Source organism: Cryptotermes secundus, unplaced genomic scaffold, assembly GCF_002891405.2.
Source record: "Cryptotermes secundus unplaced genomic scaffold, Csec_1.0 scaffold22, whole genome shotgun sequence".
Lineage (NCBI taxonomy): Eukaryota > Metazoa > Arthropoda > Insecta > Blattodea > Kalotermitidae > Cryptotermes > Cryptotermes secundus.
The window spans coordinates 4,625,695-4,637,534 of record NW_019742961.1 but is presented as its reverse complement, the minus strand read 5'-3'; the positions used below and the strand labels follow the sequence as shown (position 1 = coordinate 4,637,534).

At 36.1% G+C, this 11,840-nt stretch overlaps 1 protein-coding gene across 4 annotated transcripts in view; it reads right to left on the bottom strand.

Moving 5' to 3' along the window:
• The window catches only part of LOC111873382 (nesprin-1), a 410,258-nt gene that overhangs the window by 228,085 nt on the left and 170,333 nt on the right, over window positions 1-11,840 (bottom strand). For all 4 annotated transcript variants that reach the window (XM_023868043.2, XM_023868044.2, XM_023868046.2 and 1 more), the window contains exons 49-58: window positions 10,312-10,476; window positions 8,911-9,071; window positions 6,566-6,728; window positions 6,277-6,426; window positions 5,756-5,923; window positions 5,150-5,320; window positions 4,076-4,231; window positions 2,562-2,714; window positions 1,456-1,777; window positions 716-891 (exon numbers count right to left, since the gene is read on the bottom strand). In XM_023868043.2, coding sequence (XP_023723811.1) covers window positions 716-891; window positions 1,456-1,777; window positions 2,562-2,714; window positions 4,076-4,231; window positions 5,150-5,320; window positions 5,756-5,923; window positions 6,277-6,426; window positions 6,566-6,728; window positions 8,911-9,071; window positions 10,312-10,476 — 1,785 coding nt within the window. The remainder of the gene's footprint in view (window positions 1-715; window positions 892-1,455; window positions 1,778-2,561; window positions 2,715-4,075; window positions 4,232-5,149; window positions 5,321-5,755; window positions 5,924-6,276; window positions 6,427-6,565; window positions 6,729-8,910; window positions 9,072-10,311; window positions 10,477-11,840) is intronic.

Genomic DNA, 11,840 nt, shown 5'->3' with positions numbered 1-11,840 from the left:
GGATTTTATTATATTTTATTGTTAGTTTAGACATGAATTGTACAATATTTAATAGCTCTTACATCTTTGGCAAACATCCCTAAAGACAGCAGAATTAACTGAAACTGGAGCGATAACAATGTTAAGATATAAAGTTTCATCTTATGGTATTTACTAAACATTTACAGTGACTGTATAAAACTGAAACACATATATTCATTATGCCACATTTCCTGCACATTCATGCACAGAATCTCTGAGTCTACTAGCATTTCCAACATGTGTAATATGAACATTTGCTAATGCTTAGTACTGGTGAAATTTCAAGACTACATAACATTATATGACTGCATGACTGTGGAGTCACATGGTGAAAATCTTCAGTTTTAAAGTAAAAAGTTTAACAGCGATACAAAAACACAAATGAAACTACTACTCACAGTGGAAGTGCAATTCACTCATCGCAATATGAAGTAATATTTCACTTCCTTAACATCAATACCCAAGGTGGGTTCTATATTGGAATATGTGCATCCTCAATTAATTCATAACCATACTACATTTATTGTTTTCATTTATTAATATTACAGTATTGTGGCACTGTATCCACTAAAGCAGATACAACAGCAGCCAAATTATATCAGTACACTATTCTGAATTGTAATTGCTTTGGGCAAGACATTGTGAAGTGAATTCTAAAATCAAATAATTTACATTAAATTTCTTGAGATCTTACCTTCACATCTTGCACCTGTTTGGTTTTCTCTTGAAGAGTAGCTAACAGACTTGTCTTATGGGCCTTCACATGAATGTCAATTTGTTGAAGCCAATCAGACAAACGTTCATATTCTTCTTTGTAATCACGCCACTGCAGCACAGTTGCTTCAAGTTGCTCCTTCTGCTGCTTGATTTCTTAATTACAAAACAGTACAATACATATTCATTCATTCATTCATTTATTTCAAATTCAGTAAATCCAAAACATAGGTTGAAATACAACCCTGGATATAGAACATGTCAATAATAATATTAAAATAAGTTCCAAACATTGAAACAGTCAAGATAAACAATAAAAACGATATAAAATAGTACACAGTGTAATACAGTGTAATTATACAGAATTCTGAGATATAAAACTTACCTGCATATCAACATGCAAATAACGTGACACAGCACTAAATATACAGAACAATTCTTTTAAAATTAAGAAATATATAACTTACAGACCAATATGAACTTTTACTTTTCCAATATCAAATCAAATTACTCATTTTACAACTTTAATGCATGATAAGCATAATTTCTGCTATTAATGGTCATTATTTCTCCTAAGTTTGCTGGAATGTCGGAAACATGAAGGGTCTAGGAACACAATAAGAACGAAGGACCAATCATTTTCCTCTTTCTGTCCTAACTTGACTTTATATTCATTCCTATAGAGCCTGCTTCAACCTTCAGGTTATGCAACAAACTTACCTTTGAACAGTCCCTCAAAATTCTCCCTGAGAGCCTTAATCTCATTGCGGATACTCTCCTGCCCTTGTGATGAGGTACTAGCTATGGCCACTTCGCCTGTGTGCTGAAGGTGCTCAACCAGCAGCTCTCCCTGTGTCTGTTTGTTTAATAAGGCTTCCAGTGGTGCCACAGCATTCTCAATAGCCAGTTTGTCACTAAGAGGTCGCTGCTTCATTGATGGTATCTTCTCTCTTGCTCGGCTCAACCAGCCAGTCAGGTCATCATAGGCTTCTTTGTACAGGCGATGATCCTTATACTGATCTTCACGTTCTGACAGAAGGTTCTGAAAATTTAAGTAAGTATTCTACATTCTAGTCACTGTCAGCAAAACTGGAATGCTTTGTTCATTAAGGCATATTTACAGATTCTAAAGAATTCTGATGATAAGAGTATCACACTTGGGATTATTGAGGTTTGGACATTTTAAACCAATATTCTAAAGAACACAACATTTTGGGAACTGATCTGTTTCTCTCCTCAGGTGAGGGGGTGAGAGACATCTACTCTGTTGGGTCTGTCAGCAAGAGCTAACCTAAATCACTTGTTCAATAATAATTATGTGCAATAGATCTACCTTAGCATTACAGTATAACGTAACCTTTTTTTTTTAAACTTAATTCAGTCCAGACTATAATAAGGACGGCCAAAATTCAGAAACATAAAAAGTTGTAAATGTAAATATGTCTTCAGAATTACTGGACTTTTGGACTCTGTCCATCATATGGTATCCTAAAGAACACAGCGTTCTGGAAGCTGGATCTGTTTCTGTCCTCAGGTAAGAGGGTTGGAAACACCTACTCTGTTGGGTCCGTCAGAAAGAATCAACCTTAATCACTTTATCAATATAGCATAAGAGTGAAAGTGCTGACCGCTCCCAAAGGATGACACCATACAATATTGATATGTCCTCTATACCTCAACACAAAAGCTCATTTTACTTAGTGATCAGTACAAACTTGGCCTTACAGAAGAGAAAATATTTTCCATAGCATTTGTTCTCATTTAAAATAGTAAACATTAATGTAAAATTTCTCTCATAAAGAAAATGCAGAATTTCAACCACTTACCTTAATCTTTTCAGCAAGTGTATCAAACTTATTGAGGATTTCTTGAGCCTGAGATGCAGCATGACTTTGCTGCCCACTGGCAAGCATTTCAGTTGCTTTGGCTTTCAAACTGTCAACTTCAATTTTTTCACAGCGAACTTTTTCTTCCAAACACTAAATTAAAACAAAAATATGGTGCATATAAAACCTATCCTGAAGACATCTTCTGTATTATAAGAAAAAATTACAATTTGTTTCTAAATATAGTAAAATAAATAACGTAGATTTATATTCCATAATATATTGTTCACATAAACATGCACAACAAATGGACTGCAAGGTAGGTAAAAAGTACATGATAAATCAGCTACTCTGAACATTTCAAAAGGAACAGACTGCTCTTGACTCCAAGGCAAAAAGACGAATGTTTTTGTGCCCTCACAACATATATGTACATGGACCCTTCATGGCATATTGTGGAATTCACACACACACTTAATATATCATACCATCAACACACAACCACTGTTGCATATAAACTCTGAAACACACAATATGTGCCATGCTTATCAGCTACATGTTTCAATCTATAAAGCAAACATCCATTGCAAAAGCTACAGAAACATGTTGAAGAAGCATTCACAAGAGATGATGTTAAGTGGACATCTTGGTGACACAACAGAATTAAATAAGCAACTATAAAGTGGAATTAAGAATGGAACATATGGTTCAGGAACACAAGTGACTAAAACAAAGAAAGCTGAAAATGAATTAGAATAGAAAACCGAAAAGATCCCAGTCTTGGAATGTTTTTACTAAAGACTCAGAAAAATAAATATTTAGAAACATGGAAACCTTACTTTGAACTATTAAATGCAGATCTTATACACAAAAGTATACAAAAAAAAGGCATGAAAGTTCTAAATTGCACCAAACTACAAAAAGAAGATTAAGGAACAGCGAGATTATAAATAATGCAGAACATCAATCAATAAAGTATACTTCAAACCTATTCAAACATTTAATGCTGTAACAGGGACTCTTACAAATAAAATCAAAAGCAAAAGCCAATGAATATAAAATTGTTATGTACTGACGTAAACATAAGAACGGAATATAATCAGGAATTAAATGTTCAAGAAGAAACTGAAATCCAAAATTTGTCAGCAGATTTAGAAGATAAATAGCCAGAATGGCTTGGCCACATAAAAAGGATGGACAGAGCAAGAATACTGGGAAGGACATCAGAATTACATTTTAAAGAAAAAGAGTCCTATATGATGACCCAGAACAAGATGATTCAACCAGGTAGCTGAAGACATTAAGAACAGGGAAAACAATTAGCAAGAAAGAGAAAAGGAAAGAATATGGAAGAGAGAAAAACTGGAGTGTTTTTTATTTTGTTGGCCCATATAAAACACAAATACTACAAGAATATGAGGAGGAGGAATTAGTTGTAGTCGTAGAAGAAACTATTTAAATAAAATTACAGTAAACCAATAAGTAAAATACATACACATGTGTAAAGTCATTACCTTTATCCTCTCAAGTTGAGCTCGTTTCTCTGACATAGTACTTTGAAATTCTGAGATTTCATTAGACACACTCTCAAGGTATTCAACAGTCTTGTTTAGTTGATGTATCTGCTCCAGAAAACCAGCCCAACGATGTATGGAATCATCCAGAATTGTCTATAAAAATAATCTCATGAGGTAAAATTCATATTATAATGCCATACAGATGATGGAAAGTAAGTCATTTACCTAAATGTGCCTTCTTTTCTCAGCCCTTATCAGTATAACAATTATTTGTTTAATGTAATTTCAATGAACATGCTCTTTTAAGAACCTTGTTAACTGACGAATTACTATATCATGCTGAAAGAATGAAATGTTACTGAAAATATGCTACAGGCATATGTGAAGAAAACAGAAGTAACAACAGAAATTCTGGTACTGGATACAACTGTATAGATTACTTCATGGAACTGTTTCTATATCATTAGAAGAACTGAAACATCAAAGCTGCAAATCCGTTAGTGGCTGGATTAACTACTGACATACCAACTACATTTCCTGAATATAGTGAGACATGATTTATTTCAACCGTCTTCCAGTGCATACACTCATCTATCTCCTCCTCTCACTCGCACTACATTTTTCGGCTCAAAAGTGCCATCTTCAGGTGCTTATTCAATTTACGCTAAACTAGTTCATTGCATGCCTTGTCTTTAGTTTAGCGTAAATTGAATAAGCACCTGAAGATGGCACTTTTGAGCCGAAACATGTAGTGCGAGTGAGAAGAGGAGATAGATGAGTGTATGCACTGGAAGATGGTTGAAATAAATCATGGACTTAAATCTGTGCAACAGGACGCTAAAATATAACATAGTGAGTTATTTTTAAATTACACATTTCTTCTTAATAAAATTTCCTCAGAATACTTACCTTTTGAAATAATTACAAATATCAACAATTTTAGCTTGATACATTCCCATAAATTTCCCCCAGCCACACATCCCCTTGTTTCTAATGTGCTTTAAACCTTCCAATAGCTCTACAATTTCAAAATTACTGACAATTTATTCAGTATTTCATTCGGTATGATACCTTTGTCTCCATCATTTTCGAGGCCAATGCACTCCATTCCTCCTGCAATTTTCCAAGTATCTGATTAATAGCATCATGGCCTGAAGGAGCTGTGTTGGCCAAAACAGTCTGCGCCAGCTCAACTGTACCTTGAACTTTACTAAACCCTTCTTCTTTATACAGCAGCAAGTCCTGTAATTAAATAAAATATTTAAGTAAAGTGCAAGCAAGAGAAATGTGCAGCTGTAAAGCATGGTTCTTACAATGTGGGACAGAGTATGGACTGATGCTGTAAGAGAAAGTTGTGGTTAAGTCAATAGATGAAATATAACGGAGTCAAAATTGTAGTTGTTTGGCCATGTTTTACGTATTGAAAGAGGCAGATAATATCACAAAGATAAGAAACCTAAACCAAAAATGAAGTGGCATGAAGAAGTGAGAATGGGAACAGGGACAGTCATACTAGATTTAGCTCAAAGAAGTTGTAGGAAAATAGAGAATGATAATTAGACAAACCGCTGAACTGGAAATTTCCAGGTAGTGATTAAAATTATTATCCAAAGATATGCTAACAAATTCAAATACAGAACAACAAAATGACAATTTATATTTCATAGAATTTCCTACCTGTATAGTTTCAAGTTTTCCCTCCAGGTCTTTCTGTGATGAAGCACTTAGGTCAGAGCAATATGCTAATTTGTTCTTTATGTCTTCCAACCACTGCATACATTCTGCAATGTGGCTCTCAAACTCTAAATGACTTGTCACATACTGGTGCCATCGACTGGTGAGATCCTATGCACACAGAATAAAAAAATGAACAAAACATTTAATAATAAATATAATATAAAATTGTATTACCCATGATATTTTCTGCATACTGCAAACTGCAATAATGGTAATGATCAATGCTGTAATGTCACACAAATATATCAACACTCTGAGTGTTACTTATTATAGCTTAACAACACCTCATCAGTGTCCAAGGATACTATACTTTGGTATTTTACATAATGCCCAGTTTCTATACAGAAACTGGATCACTTATTCCTGAAGAAATAAAGATATTTCAACTTTTACATTCTTATATCAAAGGAAAAATATGTACAGTAAATTGAATTTTAACGGAAAGACTGCACAAAACACACCTTCACTTTATGTGAGACTTGCTGATACTTGACTCCTAGTTCAGAAATCTGTGAACTGCGACTGCTCACAGTGCCCTTCTGAAGCTGCTGTGCTCGCTCTGTTACGGAATCAATTTCAAGCTCCTTTGCCCGAACTTCTCCTTGCAGGCTCTAGAAGGATGACTTATATTATCATCTCCTTATAGCCTATGCACGCTTAATACAAATAATTCAGTCATATTTGTCAAAAAGATGTATTATTCATCACATAGTAATATAATATAAAAATTACACATTTATTAACAATTACCTTCAGAATTTCTAGCTGTTCCTTCTTCTCTTGTGACGTAGCTTTAAGGTCAACAGCGTGCAATTTTGTGTCTGTTTCTCGAATCCATGTCATACATTGATCCTTCAGTATTTCGTACTCATTCCACTGTTGAAGTTTTGTGTCCAAGGCCTCAATAGTGGATCTGAAGGGCAAGAATAATTTCTGTGAGTTCCATTAATTATTGTCACTGTTAGAAAATCATTAAAATAAACAGTACTCCAGTATTTCTGGAAACTGCTGTTAAAGCAAGTGTCACGTAACTTCGAACAAGGCCAAGAGTAACCTTGAATGCGCAGAAGAAAAATTTCAGACAAGGGGGTGGGTTCAAGGGTGTCTGAAATTTTTCTTCTGCGCATTCAAGGTTACTCTTGGCCTTGTTCGAAGTTACATGATACTTGCTATATTATTTATTTCTTGGTTCGCTGGTTATCAAGACTACACTGCTTACAAATAAAGGACTTAAACATATTTATACTTCAGACACTCATAACAGAGTAAAAACATTAACTTGAAACTGTATACTTCCAAGATATTAACATCCCCTACCCAGAATGGTATTTATCTGGGTAATTCTACTAGTTAAATATAACTCAGGTAATTATTTAGATGGGTAAGAAGTAAATAACTCCAAAATTACAATGTAAAAGATAGTTCATATATGGTAAGTGAGTCTATTGAAAATGAATGTCAAGAAACTATCACATTCTTGAAATCAACAAGACACCTAGAACTGTTAGCTAATGGCTCACTTCCCACCAACACTTCAATACTGGTATCCTTTGTTAACCTTAGACACTGCCATCATCATGAATATGAACCATAATATCTAGCAGGTGATATTCATGGTGGTAAGGAGAACTGATATTACTCTTACTTATTCTACACCACAAGTTGTGTCTTGAAGAATCTAGTAGGAAGTATAGTGAAAGTTCAGGTGTCAAATATGCTAATTTCAAAGAAAAGTGCCTCTTTCTAATTTTATTTATTACTACAAGAATAAAATTTCCGAGTATAATCAATTAAAATGGGAGTATGATGAGACAGTACATCAGCTATTCACAGACTTCAAGAAAGCCCATGATTCAGTTAGGAGGAAAGTATTATACAATATTCTGATAGAGTTTGTGGTACCCATGAAACTAGTTAGGTTGATTAAAATGTGTTTAAACGAAACATCTAGTAAAGTCGGTGTAAGTAAACATCTGTCTGATAAATTTCCAATCCAGAATGGTCTAAAACAAGGAGATTCTTTATCACCACTCCTTTTCAACTTTGCTTTAGAATATGCCATTAGGAAAGTCCAGGGAAACCAGGTGGGACTGAAATTAAATGGGACACCTCAGCTGTTGTCCTATGCCAATGATGTGAATCTACTGGGTGATAATGTAGATACCAAAAAGAAAAACACACAAACTTTAACTGACGCAAGTAAAGAGGTTGGTCTGGAAGTAAACACAAAGAAAACTAAGTATATGTTGCTGTCTCGTCACGAAAATGCAGGGCAGAATCATGATATAAAGATAGGAAACAGATGTTTTTAAAATGTGGCATAATTCAGATATTCTGGAACAACGGTAACAGATCGAAACCTGATTCAGGAGGAAATTAAGAGGAGATTGAACTCGGGTAATGCTTGCTACCACTCAGTCCAGAACCTTTTGTCTTTTCATGTGCTGTCAAAAAACATAAAAATTAGAATATACAAAACTATAATTTTGCCTGCGGTTCTGTATGGGTCTGAAACTTGGTCTCTGACATTAAGGTAGGAACAAAGACTGAGGGTTTTTGAGAACAGGGTGTTGAGGAGAATATTTGGACCAAAGAGAGATGAAGTGACAGGAGGTTGGAGAAAACTGCATAATGTGGAGCTTCATAATTTGTACTCTTCTCCAAGTATAATTAGAATGATCAAGTAAAGGAGGATGAGGTGGGCAGGGCATGTAGCACCAATGGGGGAGACAAGGAATGCGTATAGGATATTGGTGGGAAAGCCAGAAGGAAAGAGACCACTGGGAAGACCAAGGAGTAGGTGGGTGTAGAATATTAAAATGGATCTTAGAGAGACAGGATGGGCTGATCTGGCTCAGGATAGGGACCAGTGGAGGGCACTGGTGAACACGGTAATGAACCTTCAGGTTCCATAAAATGCTGGGAAATTCTTGAGTAGCTGCAGAATTGGCAGCGCCTCCAGAAGGGCTCAGCTCCATGAGTAAGTAAGAAAGTCTAAGCAATTATGATGTCTTGGTCCTAAAGCCTTTTCTAGCAGCTGTATGTATGCATCTGACTGGAGTCTGAGAAATTACAGCAAATTAAATATATCTTACTTGACTGCTGAGATAAGTCCCTCCCATTCCTGTTGTGAAGAATCAATTTGTGCTCTGATGTTCACTTGACCCGATTCCACAGTACTGGGTATAACCTTCTCTCCAAGAGATCGAATCTGAGAAATTCTTGGCTCTTCCTCTGGTAAGCTCAGTTGCAGATTCTAATAAAAACAATACAAATTTAGAAATCAGAATCATATTAAATACTGTCATTCACTATAAGTTTCTAAGCTGGGATTTACATTTTAATTAATATTTCAGAAAATGTGCAAGAGTTCTGACCAGGCAGCATATCAAAGTATTGTGGTATATGGGCTCTATGCAGGAACTGTTGAGCCACAGAGACCTCGGAGCACACACACATGAGAGTTGCAGATTTTATTGGTGCATTGCTAGGCGACAACTCTGTGAACGCTTCGATGGTGCAACTGGAAGCGCAAGTAACGTCACATACCCCACTCATCCCATTGCTGAATGACACTTGATAAACGCCTCTCCCCGCTAGGCTGACATCATGCAACAGTAGGGCGTCCATTGCTAGGCAATGTGTGGGTAGGCATGGCTGAAAACACCTGATATCTGCTGCCGAGCAGCAATGTGTTTCCTGTGTGGTCTGTGCCAAGCCTATATAAGGACGAAAAGGGAAGTCTCAAATCTGAGACAGTAAAATACAGTTTCAAGTCCCAAGGGAAATGGATCCAAGAAAGACTGCGCTGGCAGCATATACAAAAGATAGACCCATCGTCCTGTCAGAAAGGGCGCCCCACACAAACAAACCCATAACTGCTGAACAGTAATAAATATATGGTCATGAGCCCCAGAAGAGCCTCGATGCCAAGACTTACTGACTGACTGACTGACTGTCAGTTGCAATGTGACTTTGACTTTGACTTCAGGCATTATTGAGTATGAGTTATGAGTACTGAGTATTGAGGATGGAGTATTTGGAGAGTACTGGGAGTATTGGGAGTTCGTAGAAGACCTGTGAAGATTTAAAGTGTGATTTAGAAGACTTTATGTGTGCGATGCAACAGTGGCTTATAAGGTGTATGTGAATCAGTGATAGAGATGTATTAGAGTGTAATCAAGAGAGTGGGTGTAACCAAGCTGTTAATAAATCCAATCATCTGAACTAGAACCCGTCATTTCGTCACGTGCACTCCCTTACACATGACAATATCTTAGTCTTCATCTCTCACACCCAGCACTTGGCTAATTACACAGTACAGACGGCCTTTTTGCTTTCAATTCAAAGATAGAAAAGTATAAGCAGACAAAAGAAACACTCCACACTGACCTAACATTGTTTGATTTGATTATGGCAGTATATATGCATTACAGTTAAGCCAGTGTCAGCATAATCCAAGAGGGATTTCAAATATTATGATTAACTCTATTTACCTTTAGCCTTTCCAAATTTGTGTGTAGAGAAATTCTTTCAAGATCCATGTCACCCCACAGTAAGACTGTATTGTGTGTGGCATCCAACCATTCTTGGGTATCCATCACAGCCTTGCTATACTGCTGATGATCACTTACTATCGCTTCATATCTCTCCACAAAGTTCTAGCAAAATTGTACAATATTGATATTAGAAAAGTAAAATAGATAGATAAGGTAAAGTTGTGCTTGTGCTTAACTAATTAAGCATTACACCATAAAGACATATGAGGGAGTGGATATACAAGAGAGAGAATTGTCAAGCTAGGTGAAATCTCACTAATTCAGAATTTATGATAATTTGGACAACTGTTTTTATGCATATTATGACCTTTGTTATCACACTGACATGATCAGCAAGATGTAGTAAAAGGGAGAAGCGCAAACCATTTTTAAACACAGCTTCAATAATACTAAGTATGATGTCAAAACTTACATTTTTACATTTTATGACAAATTAATTTATTTTATGATACGTAATCTAAGTTTCAAAACAAAGTTGCATTGATTAAAAGGATGCTAACTTCCATGAACATGTTTCCAGTAGCACTTCTATAATTTGGATTTTCAATAAACTGGATGATGGTTAAATACTCAGGCTTCTACCTGACCAAATCACCTCATAAAATGCCCATCACAATTATTATCCTGAATATTAAAACAACAGAGTGTGTCAGATTTCAACATTTGACGGCAATAAGTACCATGAAAATTTATTTTGAACAAGTTATTCCTGCATTTTTTGGTATGGGGTGCTTGGGCCCACATTATAAAATCATTCCTTCTTATAACACTCATCATACTTCAGTTGCCTCTGGTGTCATAAAACATCTGGAACCACTAAAACCATGTTCTATTATTATGTTTGTAATATTCACCTTTTTTTGCTACTTCTTCAGTTATTTGACTCTGTTGAATAGAGGAAGAGAAAAGTGAGCGATGGGAATTTAACAAGAGAGACTGGAAAGAAAATTCTTTGTTTCATACATAAACCCCAAGCACTCCCACTGCAACTGCAATAAATCATTGCCCTTTCTATGGTTGCAACCAAAAACTTGCATTGTGGCTAAGATACAAAGTGAATTCAGTTTTCTATGAATTCAAACACTGTAGTTTCATTTCATCACACAATGACACTGAAACATCATCTGAAAGATGATGATATTGAGGGGCTGTTGAGGTACAAGGTACATCATACGGAACTGTGCATTCTTGGGTGCTTCCAGGAATACCAAACAAAGGCACATTTCAGTTAGATGGGGGAGGGAGGGTTTAACCCTACATGTACATCAAGAATAGGGCCACCCCATAGCTCGAGTGGTCAGTCGCTGGCCTCCCACCTTGGCGGCCTGGGTTCGATCCCGGGTCTGGTCAAGTGGGATTTGTGCTGGACAAAGTGGCACTGGGGCAGGTTTTCTTCAAGTACTTCGGTTTCTCCTGCCAATCTTCAATCCACCAATTGTTCCACAATCACCCTCACCTATCATCTG